Source organism: Ictidomys tridecemlineatus, chromosome 5 (genome assembly GCF_052094955.1).
Source record: "Ictidomys tridecemlineatus isolate mIctTri1 chromosome 5, mIctTri1.hap1, whole genome shotgun sequence".
In the NCBI taxonomy this organism is placed as follows: domain Eukaryota; kingdom Metazoa; phylum Chordata; class Mammalia; order Rodentia; family Sciuridae; genus Ictidomys; species Ictidomys tridecemlineatus.
The window spans coordinates 133,071,896-133,091,198 of NC_135481.1; the positions used below are offsets into that span (position 1 = coordinate 133,071,896).

General features: G+C 39.0%; 1 protein-coding gene across 8 annotated transcripts in view; it reads right to left on the reverse strand.

Moving 5' to 3' along the window:
• Positions 1-826: 826 nt before the first annotated feature.
• The window catches only part of Efl1 (elongation factor like GTPase 1), a 134,928-nt gene continuing 116,451 nt past the window's right edge, over positions 827-19,303 (reverse strand). For 6 of the 8 annotated variants that reach the window (XM_078051098.1, XM_021722949.3, XM_021722946.3 and 3 more), the window contains 3 exons: positions 18,017-18,175; positions 12,039-12,223; positions 827-1,070 (listed from right to left, as the gene is read on the reverse strand). In XM_078051098.1, the coding sequence (XP_077907224.1) occupies positions 882-1,070; positions 12,039-12,223; positions 18,017-18,175 (533 nt within the window). In that variant the 3' untranslated portion in view covers positions 827-881. The remainder of the gene's footprint in view (positions 1,071-12,038; positions 12,224-18,016; positions 18,176-19,303) is intronic. The other 2 variants (XM_005320201.5, XM_021722950.3) reach the window with 1 other exon arrangement.

Consider the following 19,303-nt stretch of genomic DNA (forward strand, 5'->3'; position numbering starts at 1 on the left):
AAAATTATTAACACTGAAAATTACAAAATTTATTTTTTATTAAACTGCATTTGTTACTTAGATAAGGATCAACTGGATGAGGAAACTGAGAGATACTGAAAAAATACTTACAATAATAGCAATAACCTCACTAATATCCCCTCAGTGAGGTTAAGAGAAATCATCAAAGAAAGAAAATTATAGAGATATACCTCTTTTGTTTTGTTTTTACAAAAAAGGTACAGGGGACAACTTTCATTAACACTTACTTAAAATAGGGTGATGCAATTCATGAGGGAGTGTAAAAGCAGAGGGTGTAAAAGTGAATTATTGCACATCACCCTGTTCTGCCAGATGACACCATAAGGTGGGTCAGTAACTTGGTTTAAATCACTAAAACACAGCTACTCTGTAAGTATCTGGTCTCTGAAAGATGTTAAATGCTGTGATTTGATGATTAAATCAGAAATTCCCTCATGACATTTATTCAGCCCTACTAGGATGGCCAGAAGCAGGGACAGGCAGACAGCAGGTCCAGGAAGGGGTTGCTTGGTGTTGAGGATGCCCCCACAGTGGTCTGCCCACCACGTTCCCACCAACAAACAGTCACTCTGACCTTGGTATACAAACCTCACTGCTGGGGTCAGAGGTGGTCACACGCTATTAATAACTTACCATTGTAAAATGTATGATAGCATCTTTTTTGCCTTGAACCAGAAGCAATTAAAAAAAACACTTTGAAATTATGTTCTCCAACATTCTTTTTTAAACATTTATATGGATCAACTTTATTGAAAGTGAATGCACAGAGATAATGCAGAAAAAAGGAATGTTCCCAAGACTAAACTCTTGATAATATTTTTTAATTCATTATAAGGAAAAGATTTCACCAACAGTAGCAGCTACTTATTTTTGCTAAGTGTTCTCTGCTTTTCTGCGTGTTCCACAATCTTTTCTTCCACATAAAGCCCCTTCCGCTTCCGTACTGCATTCATGTACTTCCGGGCCTGGTTCTCAGAATCAGCCTTTTCCCCAAAGTGCAAGTACTCTTCCTCAGTAGTTGGCACCCAGAAGGGGTCGCTGGGAATGACCTTGTAGGAGAAGATGACAGCATGTGCCAGGTTAGGCAGATATATTTCATTTACTAAGCTTAATTCACATTGTCTTAGCTAATGGAAAAATGTTAGGTAATTAAAAATCAGTTAAGTTTGCTAGGAATGAAAATAAATAAATGTGCAGAATCATGGGAACTGTGAGAGAATGTAAACAGATCAACAGAACTTGAAATATATAAAAGAGTCTTCTCATAACTCTAAGCAAGAAAGAACACCATTAGTTTTTAATAAAATAATAAAAAGTTCTCCTTTTGATGAGGATATGTTTTATTATCTGAGTGTTTTAACTTTGTCTATATCCCCAATAAAGATCAATAAATGTAAGTACATTTTTTTATCATTTGAGCTTTTGGTCTAAAATTCAATGAGTGCCCTGGTGAGCTGGCCCAGGTGGACTATATACTCTTGCTGAGCCCCAGGCAGACAGTAGCAGCCTTCCTTCCTCTTTCCTCTGGATCCACTTACTAATTGTTGGTGAGGGAAACATGCTGAGGGCAGTTTGTAGCTACTTCTTGAGGGGAAGGGAGAAAGGGAAAACTTGAAGAAGGGAAAGAAGGTGAGAAAATGTTAATCTGAAAGCCAGAGGCTGAGCCCCGGGGATGGCCAGAAGCCAAGTCACAATGTTCAAGGAGGTGGTGAGCTTGAACATGCACCTCCCTGAGGTCCTTGAGCAAGGGGCTGACTTCCAGGACAGAAGACTGTGTGTGTGCTAGTGCTCCCCCTTTTGGTTATGGGAGGGACACCATTCCCAACCCTCCTGCAGGTGAGAAAGCTCTGTGAACTGATACTCTTGGCCTCTGCCTCCTCATTCAAGGCTCCCCATGGTCACCTATTTGATTGCAAAGTATAAAGTTTGAGACATGGGTGGCATGGTCTCCTCTTTTTCCTTGTCACTGTAAGCAAGGTGTTCACAGAAAACACACAATCTACCTGGTGCCTCCACACTGTTTACAGAAATAGACTTTGCCCCATCCTGTCTACCTGTCTAGATCTTGACTGTAGTATAGGAAGCCTGCAGACCTTGAGACAAAGATTACATTCTCCAAGATCAGGTTTATTAAGAAAAAATATGCCTTAATTTAAAAAACAATTTTTTTCTTATTTCTCAATTGGAGGAAAGGTTATCTACTTGATGGCCACAAATTCCAACTTTTCAAGTCAAAATACAGAAATGAAAGAAAATATTATTTTTAAAGAGTCACTATTCAATATGAAAAGGGAAATTTTTTGAGGGCCAGGAAGGGAGAAGTTTCTGGAGTGAGAAAGGGGAAACCATAGTAGTAAGGGGAGGCAAAGCCCATCTATAGCCCCACAGGGATACAAGACAGATGACAGCCATGAGGGCCTGGCTCTTAATGCTCCCTGAGGATGGGCCTGAAGTCACACATCTTAGGCATGTGGAGCCAGAACCACTGTTCTTTGGAGCTGCATGTCTGATGTTGCATGTCTGCCCAGGATGTGACTAGTTGGGATTTGTGACCATGAGGTGGAAGCAGTTCCTTCTGGAGATTGGACTCAACCTGTACCATCAATGTGGGTGAAGGCATGAACTGAGCCCTCTGTGAAGGACACAGCTGGTACTCAGAGGGCAAAGGAAGCAGCAGCTCTGAAATGGTAGCAGAGTCTACCCCATGATAGGGGTACAAGGAGAAAGGAACTTCCACTGCAGATGACCTTGGGAATAAGAAATAATTACAGAGCGGAAATACAAAAGGAAATCCAGCACTATGAAAGACAGAAACCAGATTCAACCAAAGGAGGAATTCATAATCAAATTAGGAGAGGTAAGAGCCATCTGGTGAAAGCTAGTAGAAAGTCCATTTACAAATTCTCAAAGAAATAAAGGCAGTAGATAGCAACCCCAAAATACTAGGTGACTGTTAAAAAAAAAAAAAGGAAGAACTAGAAATCCTAGAAATGCAAAAATAAAGAAACTCAGTAGATATATTAAATAGAAACTGCTAAAAGAAATGAATTCATAGATATTTGAAATTTGGAATCTATAAGGAACAATTAAAATTTTAAAAAAGACAAAAAACAAAACAAAGCAAAACAAAAAACCTCTCAACAACCCAATAAACAAGTGGCTATAAGGACTTGAACAGACATTTCTCCAGAGAAGAATACAAATGACCAATAAGCAAATGAAAAGATGTTCAACATCATTAGTCATTTTTGGAATGCAAATCAAAACCATAGTGAGGTACCTCTTCATACCCACTAGCATAACTATAATCAAAGTAATTTTTAAAAAGGAAAATAAATGTTGGTAGAATGTGGAGAAATTGGGAGCCTCACACATTGCTGGTTGAATTTTAAAATGATATAGTCACTGTCAAAAAATTTTGGAGATTTCCCCAAAAGTTAAACTTTAAATTATCAAATGACACCACAATTCTACTCCTATGTATATACTCAAAGGGAAGTGAAAACAGGGACTCAATCAAATTCATGTATCTACAAATTCATAATAGCTAAAAGGTGGGAAGACCTAAGTGATAAACAAAACATGGCTTATCACACAAAGCAGGATCACTCATCCTTAGAGAGGAATGAAATACTGACATATATAACCTCTGCGCTGAGCAAAGACAAAAAAATGCCACATATGGTAGGATTCCACGTGTATGTGATATCAGAACAGGTAAATGCACATGTATAGAATGTAGATTGGGGGTTTGCAGAGACTAGTGGGAGGAATGGCAAGAAACTGCATAATGGGTGAGGCACTTTACTTTGGAGTGATGAAACTGTCTTGGAGATGGTGACTGCAGAACACTGTGAATGTACTAAATGCAACAGGATTGTTTACTTCATCATGATTATTTTATAATATGTAAATTTCATCTCAATAAGTTATTTTTAAAAAGACAGAAATTTCCCAGGATATGGGGGGGGGGAGGGAGAGGGAGAGGGAGAGGAAGAGGGAGAGGGAGAGGAAGAGGGAGAGGGAGAGGGAGAGAGAGAGATATTTTTAAAATACAAAAAAATTAAAAGTCATAAAACAGATATGTAGGGTTTATAAGAGTCCTAATATTGGAGAACAGGACATGAATCCTCAGATGGAAAAATCTACCAAGTCCTGAGCAAGATAATAAAATAGCTGCCCTCGTGGGGTAGGGACTAGTGCTGCAGGTATATGAGCCCTGTACCACTTGATGTTCAGTTCTGCCACCAGATGCCACAGAACAAGATCTGAGCCAAGACCAGGCTCCTTGCTCATGAACAGAGGTGGCTGTGTCCTGGTACTGAGGTAGATGTGGAGAAAATCAGAGAACCAAAGAACTAAGAAATAGCTTCTAAGCAAAAACAAAATAAATCCCAGAAGGAACCAGCAGGCTGAAAGAAGCAAAAGGGACCAGGAAAGCACAGTGAGTCAGAGCTCTGGGGGGTGACAGTAAGTCTACAGAATGAATATCTGTTTGGAAGTAAGGCTCCAGTTGGTGAGTAAGGAGAGGGGGCACAAATGGGGACATGGCCCAGCCCTCATCAGAATGAGGAGTAGGAAGTCCAGTTCACTGGTAGAGAAGGTCATCATGATTATTAGCCATACTGAGTCTGTGTGGTAGGCTCAGGGTCTGGACTGGCAGGAAGAAGGAAGACAATTGCCACTCAAAATAGCCTAAGTAGCCAAAAGCCATCCATTCCAGGGTGCGAGGTAGGAGAATCTCTGAAGTGGTAGCACAAGAAAACCTTGTGGTGATGGAACAATGCTGTATCTTGACTGTGGTAGTGGCAGTGACATTAAGTTACAAATCTGACAAAACTGTATAGAATCACACATACACACATAACAGGAGAAATGGAGTTTAGATCCAACGGTGTCGCCAAGTCACTGCACCAGCCCTTAAACGCTTAAGCAACTATATCACTACAGCATTATGGCCCTTGTAGTTGAAAACATTCATAACTGATATATGAGGCTGGTGTGAAAATTAAAGGAGGTATTACTAGTCACAAGGTGGGTACCAGGCATGTTCTCGTTTTGTCTGGTTCCAGAGCCTGCCCTTTTTACATTAACAGTAGACTGCCATGAAGACGAATTTATCCCAACATAATTTGCCCAAAGTTATTAGCTAAGTCAAGTGCATATGTTACCACTGGTGAAATATGAATAAGCTCTGTGGCTGCATCAGCATCCACATCTTTTTTAGTATCATACTACAGTTAGGGATGGCAACATGGTGGGCAAGGGGGAGAGTGAAGAAGACTATATAGGGCCTCTCTATACATTTTTGGTATATTTTTGTGAATAAAATTATTACAATTTTTAAAAAGCCACCCATCCTTAAGTTATAATTCCCTTTTATCAGGGTCAACTGCTGGGAAGGTCAAATTCTTCAACACTTGTAAGAAACCAAGTACCTGAATCGCTTAGGAATTGGTTCCTCTGCTGTGAGACAGGAGGGTGGTGGTGGTGTATGTTCCTCAAGCAACAAAACAAGCAAAGAGAATAAATGGAGTGGGAAGAGCTTGAGGGGAGTGGCACTTCACTAAACTCAGGAGCAGGGACTGAGGTCAGAGCAAATGCAATACGGGGATTAACAGGGATGGCTCTAGTTCAATGGCATTCTCTACCCAGTTAGCTGTGTGATCTTGGGTAAGTTATTTCAAACTATCTTGTGCCTGGTTCTCCCACTTGTAAGGATGGAATATGAAAACCCCAATCTCATTTAACTGTACTGAGGACTGAAAGAAACCATCAGTTGACATATGCCTGGGGTGCAGTAACACAGATTACCACCTTCTCCATCAGACTGCTGGGCCAGGAATCCAGGGCCAAGGTCACAAGAGCCAGCCAAGGTCAGTGGAAGGGAAAAAGAGAAACTTAGAAAGTAGATGGATCTTCTATGTTTTTTTTTTAATAAGTTATACTTTATGTATATATACCTTTACTTTCTTTATTTTTATGTGGTGTTAAAGATTGAATCTAGTGCCTCACTGAGCTACAACCCCAGCCTCCTCTATATGCTTTTATGAGACCTTGAGGATAGGGTGAATGGAAAAACAGAGCCACCTGAAGAACTGCTGCTACATTCTGTGGGCTAGCAGGTGAAGCTCTCTGCTGCCACTGTCACCACAGGAACACTACCCTCCACCCAAAGCCACAGAGGGTAGAAGCACAAAACTAGTGCCCTTGGGTTGAAGGAAACTGACATGTTGCCTGTGAGGAACCAAAAGTCTTCAAGATATATACCTACAAGGGCTGGGGATGTGGCTCAAGCGGTAACGCGCTCGCCTGGCATGCGTGGGGCACTGGGTTCAATCCTCAGCACCACATAAAAATAAAAAAATAAAGATGTTGTGTCCACCGAAAACTGAAGGATAGATATTGAAAAATTCTCTCTCTCTTAAAAAAAAAAGATATAAACCTACAAAATATTACCCAAATCTCGAGAAGTGCCATTAAGGAAGTATTGGCAGATTGCTGGGACCCTGCCAAATCTAAATTGTATTGTGTATATCATATTGGGGGTTCCTCAGCAGTCTAATTTAGTGAGCTCCTCATTTCCAGGGAAGAATACTAGAAATAGCCCCCCCACCCCAAAATGAGCCAGCAACAGAAAAAGAGAGTCTGGGGAAATCAGGAGGGAGTGGGATAAGGGATCAAAAAGACTATAACGTAGGGTTCTCATCTCAGGGATCTTTGAGGAGGAAGACATGCCTGGACCCACATGCTGTGTACACACATACTGGAGCTTATTTGATTTTAAAGAGCTCAGTTGTCCTCATTATGCTAAATGTACATCAGGCCCAGTCACTAGATAGTTATGTGACTGTTAGCAAGTTACACAAGCTTCCTGAGGCTCTATTCTCCATCATTCTTCTGGAGTGAGACTGACCAAGGGCCCCCATAAATACAAGGATTGCCCCATGAATTTTCACATGTCACTGTGTTTATTCTTTGGCTAAGCCTGCAGCTCAGGGAGGTTAAGACTTGTCCAGTGTGGATGAGCTGGACATCCTGCAGATTCTCCTAAAAGGCTCCCTGTGGACTCCATGAAGAGACTAGGCCCTCCTCTCCTCCAGCCTTGGTCTTTACTATGGTGCTGTCTCAGGAAGATAGAAATGACTACTTTTCTTTAAGGCTAGGCATCCTTAGTGTATGCCTGATAACAATGTAAGAAAGGTTCTCAGCAGGTCTGAGTTGTAGTGGTGAATAAATTTCAAATCCTGTTAAAAACAAAGTGACAAACAACAGAAAGCAATGAGTTGCTAAGTGAGACGCACCCATTCAGGAGAATTTATGACCAGAGCCCTTGTTTTAAAAATAGAAGACCCAGCGTTACAGGTCAGTAGAAGGGATCTCTACCACAGTCTTCCCAGGTTGGCTCACTTTGTTTCCTACAGGCTTCCAGGATCACTCTTGGCACCCACTGATGTCTGTCCTGGGGGACTCCTTGGGTAACTTGCTTTGGAAACTCCACCCTGCCAGCACTGAGGCTAACCGGACAGGTACTCTACTTTTTCAGCTGCACCACTCTTGCATCTGTGTGGACATCCTGAGGCCACTTGCCTCAACATGCCAGAAACTCTCAAGAACAGGGCAGAAGAAGTAGCACCTTTCTTAGTGGGACAAAGACCAGACGACCCACTGTGGCCATCTACCTTATGTTTTGCAGAAAGGCCCCTCTCAGCCACAGAGTAGGGTCTGCCATCAGATTGGAGGGACAGTGCTTCTTCCCAGTGGATCACCCAGAACTAATCTGCCTAGAGGGAGAAGATATTTTTGCAACTCAACAGCCTGAAGCAGATGCCATCTTTTATCTCACAGGAAGGCACCCAAATTCAAGCTGTTGCCCCAGGCAAATTTTTTTTAAACCTGGAAGGAAAATGCTTTGGGAGCACATTTCAATTTTATGCCCAAGTCTGACTATGATTATGACCGGCAGGTGGGAAACACCATATCCAAAATAAACTCCTTCAGTGCTCTCTTCTTTCTCACCCAGTATGACCTGAGCCTACTCCTTAGGATAATCTCAATATTAAGTGGTAAATCTTGAGGTTATGCTGACATACATGTGCAGTAGCACTGGTTGGTAATATTTTTCTTTCTGTGCTGTTATTAGCGCCTTTTCTTCCTTTTTTCTCAGAAGGGTAAAACTTAGAAAGAGAAATTATGAGATTGCTGACTTCAAAGGTTTCCTCGTGGAAAATGCCTGTAATTTTATTTTCTCTATTTTTTGAAGCACTTTCTCTCAAAAGCTCTTGATTGTAAATTATATGGTGTGGTAGAATACAAATGAAAAAAAGTGCCTTGGAGTGAGAAGCCAGATCTCAACAACTGTGTTATTTCTAAACCTAACCATGGGGGGAAAACGAAGACAGCCAAGAAATATCAGATCAATGACATTTAATTATAATGTAGTTTTTAAGACTTTCAAAGATTTGAAGCTTTTGGAAATAGGACTATGACAGGTGGCAAGAAGATGACAGAAGGATTGTACAAACTGGAACAAAACTTTTCTTGACAACATTTTTTCTCTAAAATTGTTTATTAAGAGATTGATTTTTAATAATAAGTTGCACCTAAGCCAGAAACTAATACTTTTTTTTTAAACTACTAAGTGTGTAGGATCAATTTGCAGCCTTTTTTTTTTTTTTTAAATTCTGAGAGAGAAAGGAAACTGACAACCATCAAGGCTTTTATATTAACAAAAACTGCTTATGTGGTAAACCTTCCTACTTTTATACAAGTTGTCTCTAAATATATATTCTCCTCTGTGTATTTACTAATAGATGGGCATATAACTACCTTAGATCAGGGAGTATAGGCATACTTTTTCTAAAAAGAGTTAGAGAGTAGAGGGCACAATGGTAATACAAACTACTCAGGAGGAGAATCACAAGTCTGAGGCTAACCTGGGCACTTTGTAAGACCCTATTCAAAAAAAAAAAAAATTTTTTTTTTAAAAGTCAGATAGCAAATATTTTCTGTCCCAACTATTTAACTCTGCCTGAAAACAGCCACAGAAAATATGTATATGAACAGGTTTTAGCTGTATTCCAATAAATTTTTATTTATCAAAAGAGGCAATGGGCCAGTTCTCTGACTCCTGACATTCCTCAGTCTCCTTGTTAGGTGGGACCTTGTCAAAAGTGGTCATATGGTTGACTGGGCATGGATGCAGGTGAAGTGATATGTGTAAGATTCAGTTTGTGTCCAAAGGGAGGGGTATTCTCTATTCTTCCCTATCCTTATTCTTATTGGCAGGAATGCAGATATGATAGTAGAAAGTGGAACAGCAACTTTGGACCATAAGTGGAAGCAAAGTGTTGATAGCAAGTCAGAATGAGTCGGGCTGCTTACTTAGACTAAAGAAAATTACCCTCTTCTCACTTAGGTTGCTGTTTCTGGGATGCCTTTCTTAAATCAGTCTTACTTCTTTCCTTACTAATATATTTGCCAATTAGGAGATGAGGGAAAGTATAGTTTTTTAAAATGTGCTTTGTAAAATCACTTTCAAGGATTAGACTAAAATGCTGAGATTTTTGAACAAAGGATAGAAGATATGAATTTAAGTTTGCCACTCTTCAGTACTGATACCACGACAACGGTTTTGAATGCCTAGTTACAGACAGTCCCAGGGATTACTTAACCTACATACTCTTCATTCCCATCAAACATACTGTAACCCAGGTTTCTGTGCCAGTGTTGATCAAGGCCATGTTCATGAAATAGGTGACTTTTCATCTTTTGTCATCTGCCCTGTAATCACATGTGAGATCATGAAAACCTAGGACAGACGACCCTGAGATGTTGTTCAGCAGGAACATCGGCAATGTATTTACACTACAGACATAGTTCCTGTTTTTAAGGCATTGACTTTTAAAATCCATTTCTTCTATTTCTTCCTGGTTTTTGTTTTATATAGAAAGCTTAGTGCCAAAAATGAAAACCAAAACTGAAAAGCTAAAGTTCGAGATAAAAGAGAAATGGCTACTACTTAAGTAGTAAAAATAAGTTAAATTTTCTGGGACTTCTGCTTTCTACATAATGAAATGCAGCAACGATACCTATGGAGTCAAGGTAATAAAAGCATTGAAACTGGCAGGGGGTGTGGCTCACTTGCCTGGCAGACATGAGTCTCTGTGTTCCATCCCCAGCACCACAAAAGAGAAGAATAGCAAAACATCATTTACTTTTCAAAGATGTAAAATGTAAGAAACATTTCACAGAAAGTAATGTGACCTAAGTCACCAAATGTAACTTAAATCAGAATATTAACCTTGGTTCTATCAAGCATTAAGACTGGGACCTCCCCTCGACCCCTTAGAAGGAAACACAGGCACAATTCAGTGCTTTGGATTAGCATCTTAAAACTTCTCAATTTAGGTGATAGGAATTTGCTGAACTAACATCCAATGTATTCTGTCCAAAGTCAGTTTTTCCAAAGTATCACCCTTCTTTGTTAATAAACTTGATTATAAACTTGATTTTTTTAAAAAAGTTCTTCCTCAATTATTTTCATTCTCCATTAATCATCTAAATCTAAACTCTTCTAAAAATGGTCTAGAAAAAGGAAAACCTTATGGTTAAAGAAAGTGAGAGGAGTAAGAACAGCTCATTACTGAAACATGAATTTTACTGAACTAAAAGTTTATGGGGAAAACCCCTGGATTCTGTGTGGAGCCTGGTGCAATACTACACTGTGGAGAGAAAGTCAGAATGAATATGGTGTAGACTCAAGAGACGGAAAACCAAGAAAACAACTTTCCTGCCAGCCCTACCAGTGTTGGGCTCTAGGTAGATATCTGACACCCTTCATTATAGCAGGCGTGAAAAAAAAAAAAAAATCAGGGAAGTCCCACAATTTGTTCAAGTTCAAATAAGTGGCAGAATACTGGAAATCAGGATTAGCTGACTCCAATGTCAGTTCTTCCACTAAGTTGCAACCTCCTTGGTAAAAGTAAATGTGCAGTTATTCAGATTCCCTATATACAGGGACAAAAACTATTTTCTTAAAATAACCTTTTAATTGAAGGTTTAAATAAACATCTCTTAGTTGAAAAATCTACTCCTGACTTTAGGATTCTTCTTGAAATATAAATTTGTTTCCAACACATGCCCTGCAGTTCTCTTCCACTGGCCTTTCTCACATTGCATTCTGTTGGTTAATGTCTAATCTGCCTTTAAGATCTACTCAGGAAGGCTAATCAATTGTCATTATTTTCTCCCCTAACTTAAAGAATACTGGGTTCAAAATCCTTTCTCCCCTTTCTGCAATATGGATTTGTTTAGTATTGCTTTTGGATTATAGAAAAGGTTTGCCTGCTCACCTACCTCTACCTATGTGACAAGAAAGTTTTAATGAGCCGTGTCATTCCACATCACTTGAAAACCATAGAAACCCTGCTCTCCAGAATGAAGACTGACAAACATATAACTTAAAGCTACCCTTAAAAGTACGCACAACTGCTCCTTCTAAATGCTGGAAGTACTTTTCCCTACTAGAAAGAGATTCTTGGAAGTTTTGCTTTCAAAAGGTCTGTGATTTTCTTGTAAAAATCTTAAATATAGCTTTGGCCAGGGTGGGGTTGGGGGAGGGGTGTTACATTTTCTGTGTCTTCAACTTTTACATCAAATAGAATGATGTGCATATGCACCATAAAGCCACATTTTCGATCTGAATGAAAAAAGCTATCTGTTTACTTCTGTCTGTCTGAGTGGAGCCACAGGAAGGCCCAATGGTATGATAAATTTTGTTGGCCACTCCTGGCTTCTTCTGTAAGCAGGTCCACTGATGAGAAGGAAGGAAGGAGGGGTGGCGGTTGAGGCTTGTTTTTTTGTTTGTTTTTTGTGTTACTGAGAACTTAACCAGGGGTGCTTTACCATTGAACTACATCTCTAGCCATTTTATTTTTTGAGACAGGGTCTTGCTAAATTGCCCAGGCTGGTCTGAACTTGCACTACAGGGTCCAGCTGGGGATTTGAGTTCTTACCTCCCAGTGGCTGAACACCAGCTGCGGGCTGGCCAGGCCACTCGTCCTCTTCCTGATTTCATCAGCAAAACCAAAGCTTTCAGCCACAGGCAGGACAGCCTTGATGATGAACATGTCTGTCCCTTCTTTCATTTCTTCTTGAAGCACTCGACCTTCTCTCTTTGACAAGACAGCATAGACTCGACCTGCAAGGCCAATAATCTTTTAAATCAGTTATGACTGGTCATATAACTTGAGCCACACTAACATGATTACTTTAACACCCTGTTAACAATCCACTAGTGATTTAATCTGCTCTCAATACTTTAGCATGCAGAAGCCTGGAAACCTAAGTGTCTATTTAAAAAGTAAAGCACAATTACGGAAAAGTCAGAAGTAAAAGGTTACAAACCCCAGGCTGTATCACCCAGAGACAATCCTCTCAAACAGTGATCAGCAAGAGACTGTAAGGACGTTTCAATACAATTATATCCAGGAGGATTTTAATAATTATGATGAGAATCATAATTATGACAGACTATTTGAACTATATTGGATTATAGTAATAAGTGAGCAATTGGTATAATGACATTTTTATACTAGAAATTAAAAACATACATGTATGTTTCTTAAACTGATGACATCTAAGTACAGGAGTGTTAGTGTTTTATTCCTCTGGAAACCGATAATGATTGGAATCTTTAATGTCTAGTAACAATTTCTAGTGCCACAGCATAAGAATTCTAGCAAATGCTTTTGGTTGACACTTTTAATTTAATTTATATTTAGTCACAATTCTGCTTCACAGGAGGGAAATATCTTACACCTGGATTGGCATTCCGTGTGAGTGCTGTGGGTACTCAAATTATCCCTTCATAAGAAACAGATAAATTAGAAGTTATGGGCAATCAGGAAGAGCTTGCTATATCTAGCTGATAAACTTACTGAAACCTCCTCTTTCACCTACTGCTTAAAATACTTTTAGGCACAAATGATCTATACATATGTAAATGTACAACACTGAAGTTAAATAGACCTAAGTCTCCCTCTACTATGCGTCCTGGAGTCTTCTCTCCTAAGTGACAAGGTGAGGAGTCTGATGCACAAGCCACCCACCTTTCTTTTTTAAACTAGGAACTGAGGACACTGACTCTCACACTTTTTTCTCTGATTCGGATTTCTCCCTGGTGGTGGTTATTAGGAAGGACAAACAAAACAATTAGCAGAAAACTTACTGTCTCATAAGGCCTGTTTTCTTTAAATAAGAATTTAAAAAACAGGAAACTTCTACTAGTGATAGACAGTATCTGGTCTCCCACCCCACCCCCCACCCCCAGCTACCACATTCTCTCCTTCTTTCTTCCCCACATTTATCAAACAGGTAGCTTCTTTTTCATCACTAGATGTTCTTTGACACAGAAGCAATCCTCGTTTGATGGGTTCTACTAAAACTGTTTCCTTGGAATCTCACAAAAATTTTCTTATTCCTGACCTTTTCACAATCCTCAATCTGCATGATTTCTCAGAAGTTTGAAATTCTCTCCAATTTTAGTATTACCCTCCTTCTACCCCCAGTCTCTGACCATCATTCTACTGTTTTAGTAATTCTTGAGGGTAAAACATCATTTCTATAAGTATTCTGTGAAGCTTCATACTGTTCTTTGAACAAACTCTGCCCTCAGAAAGCCAACTCATTTCTCATTTGTGTGACTTTAATTTTATTCGTGAGCCTCCTAAAACTATCTCTAAGCCAGGCCTCTGACCTGACTTCAATCCCACACTAAACAGTGGCTGCAAGGGCATCTCTGCTGCAGAACCTGGCTTCCTTTTAAATTCAACATGTCTAAGAACACAATGCCATTCACAATGCCAATTGCTGCTATCCTCTCTGTCATTTGTACTAGAAATGTTAATAGTTACAGAAGCACAACAGTGGGCTGGATGGGAACCCAAGGGTCACCAAGTTCTACTCCGTTAGTTGTTCAAACTCTGCACACATATCCTAAAACTTGCTTCCCAGGGTGGCCCATTCCATCTTCAGATAGTCCTAAGAGCCAGACAACTCCTAAGCCGCTGCTACCCTGAAGTTTCTAACCATCAGTCCTAGTTTTCACCACATGGGACAAGTTTAGCCCCTTCTCCCCCAAACACACACACATGCACACACATGCACACACACACACATATCAGCATCTAAGCTCTATGTTGCCTTCTCTTTTCCACACCAATGTCTCTGAAATGCTGTGTATTTCCTGTTTTATCCCAGCCACTTTCTTACTTGAATTACTGTGATTTATTTACCTCCTTTTTATTGTGTGTTGCCCAGAAATGAAAATAATATTCTAAGTACAGTGTGACAAGCTCTGAAAAAAGCAGAACAATTATCTTCATTAGTGATCCCTTCCAGGCCTACATATTATTTATGTAGAAAAATATCTCACCATAGTAGCTAACATGTGTGAACTAGTACTCTTTACTCTTCTATCTCATTCTAAGAAAAGTTTTAAGGTAGTCTACAGAAATAAACATAAAACAGGGGTAAAAAAGAATGAGGGAATTGGGGTAATGGGAACATGATAGGGGGCTATTTGGGACAAGCTGACTACTGCTGAATTGGTCAGCTCTTCATAGTTCATGCCATCAGGCTTGGATCAATAATTCTAACTGAAATAGACCATTAATCATGTACTTTTGAACTATTCAATTTTGACTCCACTAACACTATAGCCTCCCAGGACAGGTGTGTTCAGGCTTAGAAGCATTCAGAGACCCAGTAACCTGCCACTGTTATCACTAGCAAATTAATCCTTGCTGACCAGAATCAGCAAGGATCACATGGCCACTGACTGCAAATACTCTGATACCCCTTCCATTGGATACGGGTATCAGATCTTGGTCATTTGTTCACCCATGTAAAGAAAGACCACTAAGTGCCCTGCTGTATGAAAGACACCAGGGAAGAATTCTGAAGGAAAAAGAAGCAACAAAAAGGAGAATCAATTGCAACACTTTTGACCAGGGCTTTACTCTTTAGGGACTACATTATAAATGTCTCAGCCTGTATACATGGCCCCTGACAGGTAGTAGCAGTAACCTATTACTTCTGCTCCTGTGACTGCCAGAGTCAGAGCACTGGGAGCAGAGGGTAAGCTGCTTGCTGGGCACAGTACACGTTGGAGGTTTTTCACTCAGAGTTCATGGTTCCTGCAGCCTATAATGTAAACCATCAGTCAAACTCTTTATTCAAATGCTTTTCATTATTGAAGACCCATTCAATAACAACTTGCTCCATGAAATCTGATACCCAAAGTGCAAAGAAATCTCTTACCATTTAGCTCCACTGAACCAAATCTGTTGCTTCAGATCACTATAGATTTTCACACACACACACACTCACACACATTTTCTTCTTCCTTAACAGTAAGAATAATCTATAGAGTCTATAATCTTTAAAGCTGAAAGGTAATTAAAGTTGTCTTCTGAATTTAGGAAAGAGGATAGCTTTTTACAGCTCTATTTTCTCAAATAGTATAAGAGAGAACAAAGGGAATTTCTAATTCAGGGATGCTATAATTCAATATTATAGGACATCAAATTGACAGCATTTATGCAAAGGTTAAAATGAAAATTTCAAATAAAAAATAGCCAAATAGAAGCATGCTTAAAAACAAATAACAAACATAAGAGGCCAAATACTAAATTACTCTTATCATAAGGTAACATCTATATACAATGTACTATTAAAGGTGAGGCTTATAAAAGAAAGTGGAAAATGCAAGGTTCATTCCCAAGGAGAGAGCCTTTTCTTTTCTGATTTTTGTAATCACTGCTAACATTTGTGGAATAATTTATATTTTACACACACACACACACACACACACACACACAGGTGGGCACTTCTTACTCTTAGAAACTAGGTCGAACTAACTTCTTTTATCACAGATCTACCACACTGCTAAATCAAGCCAACGTGGTTGACAGGATAGAGATGCACTTCAACCAAATTGGACATAAAGCCTACTGTGGACGTAATGGGGAATAAGGGAGCAATGCTACTATATAGATGAATGCAGCTACAAGTTTACAGAAAATTGATGTTAACAAGTTTACCCCACCCTTTAGGGCCTCTGCTCACAGGTTCATGTTCTTATTATTATCAGCTGCTGAAACATTTAGAAGGCACAATCGAATCCAAAATAACACAAAGCTGGTAGATAATAAAGACACTGACAGAATGAGGTAAGGACCCAAATTTAACAAGACACAGCATGAATAATTATCAAGTTCTTCATTGGCTTCAACCAGCAAGTGTCCAGGATTAGAGCAGCAATGCTGAACAACAGCTCCTATAAAACCAACTAGGAGAGAGTTGAAGCTCAAAAATAGTTTTTGTCATGTTGTGGCAAAAAGATGGTGAACTCAAAATTATTCTATCCATCAAAGCCCACTTCAAAGTACCATCATTTTCTTCCTTTTATGGTACTGGGATTGAACCCAGGGTCACTTTATCACTGAGCTACAACACTGAGCTACATCATTAATTTAAAAATTTGAGACAGTTTTGCTAAGTTGCTGAGGCTGGCCTTGAACTTGGAATCATCCTACCTCGGCCTCCCAAGTAGCTGGGATTACAGGTGTGCACCACCACACCTGGTCATCAAAGTACAATAACTTTCAAAACACCTACCTTGTTTCCAAATTTTGCAAATCCAGAATTTCTCATAAAATGTCACTAGAAAACCATGTTTGTGAACTAAATTCAACTGTATTTTACTTTTAATTGTTTTACATAATTAAGCTTTGCCTTCTTAACTCATCTTTCAAAGCGAAAATCATGCTTAACATAAAAATTGGCACATACAGTTCAATAAATCTTTGCTGAATTAAATTATGTAATACTGGTTAAATGTAAAACAAAATAAAAACCCTCAAGTATAGAATAAGGTTTCAAAAATACACAGAATGTTTCTGATATGTTAAAACACATAGGTTTTAACAATGTCAGCATTTATTTCTGCATATAAGAGAAGTACAATAGCTGGAGCTGTGTTGAAAACTCTAGTACTGTCTAACAAAATAGGTATTTTTAAAATATTAGTTTACTGCCCAAAAATAAAAAAGGATGGGGCAAAAAAGAGATTAACAGGTTAGAAGAAATTATGCAAAATGAAGCAACTTACTGGCTACATGACAAGAAAGTAAAAACAGCATTTCTGATATCCTAAGTAGTCCATTAAAGGGAACTTTCATGAGTAAAAAAAAAAATGGTAATAGAAGCACATTTTTAGAAAAGTAGGTTTTAAAAGTAAAATGGGGCATTTTCTTGGGATTATTTCCCCAGATAAAATGATTTTTGAGATGATTATTTCCTACAAAATTTCTCATCTGACTACATGCAATTGTATTCATTTATGAAAGGATTTCTTATTCTAAAAATCTGTATAGACAACAACTGTTTAAAAGAGACTAAGTTAACTCATTTTGCCAAATAAAAAAGACCAAAATTTAACTTATGTTGATTCTTGGAGGATTAAAAGGAAAAGTCAGCAAAGTTTGAAGTCATCTCAGAAGATCTCTGAATAGCCAGGCAGGAAGAAAAAGGCCTGGAATGCCTTCATTGCTTTTTCCAGTTGGAGGTGTTGATTTAGAAGGAAGAAGAAAACCACAAATCAACAGCTATTTGATGAACCTTGGACTCTAGTCTAAGCAAGAGGACTCCTCACCCACCAATTCAAGAAGGGGAAAAAAAATCGAAATCAAATCTAAACAGCTTCTTTATAATGCAGTGGATGTGGCAGCCAGTTGCTTTCACGGAAATGTGTTAAGAAAGCTCATCATCAGACCCTGGTAGAGACAGGATACTAACCAGTCCATATATGCATAGTGGACACCTAGATAATAACTAAATGAGCTCTCGCTGTAGGCACAGCAGGATCTGTAACTAGTTAAGGCAAGGCAAAGGCATATTTTGCTCCAAAAGAAGAAAGAGGACAAATAACCTTGAGGGTTAAAACAGGTATCTCTTCTGGAAAAGTGGCAGAACGGAGTCTGATGACCAGGAGATAAGTGCCAGGACAGACAGAACAGGATGACAAATGGTATCTTGAGGTATTGTCCTAGGGAGGCCAGGTCATAGGCAGGGTCCAGGTGGTGATTTTCTAATAGAAATGAGAAAGGGGATGCAGAAGGGTGACTCAACAGGGGTGACTCATCAGTGCTGGGAATTTCAATCTGATAAATGCCAACAGCTGATTCTGTCTTCATGCGTTATGCTCAAAAATTGTCTTCTCAGAAAACAAAAGAACAAATGACAAGTTGAAATGGATAATGTAGAAGTGATGGCAATTTGTAGAGGAAATGTGTTCCCGTTATTTTGGGAGGAAATACATGTTCCTATTATCTTGAGAAAAAGGGCAGGCACAGAAGGAAGGATCATTTCAAACATGTAAAGGGAAAGGAAACAAAACAAAACAAAAACAAAACCCAACAGGTTAGGTAACAAACCCTCAGGAGAGTCTGAAAAAATTCAATCATGAATGATCCCTATGACATAAAAAAGGAGAGAGAGCCTCCCTCTACCTTCTATTTTAAGAGGACACACAGAGTAGATGAAAAGGGACACCAATTAAGGGTGTATTACTAGTAGTGTGCCCAGGATGTTCAGGACCAGAACAAGCTGAGCCTACCAAAACAAATGAGCAGAAGACAACACAAAGGGCTTTTTTTTTTTTTTTCCATTACTTCTGAAATAAGGAAGCAGGCCTACAAGTTGGAGACATTGGTATAATATCAACAAAGGACAACAAGAAAGCAAAGGTTCTCAATAACTAACTGTTACCTCCATTTTTTCCAGTAAGGATGACGTTCAAGACAACTGGGAAGTTAATGAGCAAGTATGTGGTCTTCTGAAATGAGTTTAAGTCCTCCAGGACCTTCTAGAATTATATCTCACAGTGGTATATAACTGGTAACTTGTTACCAGTTACAGGGCTACAATTCATAACTACAGGTAAAGGTAATTAACAACAGAACTTTTTTTCAGGATAAAAACTGGATTCCATAAACTGCAGACTAGAAAACCATATGCTAATTTTCTGAAGAAACATTATGGACAACATGGATTTTCTTAAAAAAAAAATAGTTATATTAACCGAAGCTTTTTTTTTTTTTTTCCCCTAGTACAACTGTTAAGATGGCTATTAGGGGAATGTTATAGATCTTAATTTCACCAAAACATCTGATTTACAGCTTACTGAGTCTACTTCTCACCAGTCAAGAAAAGGGAT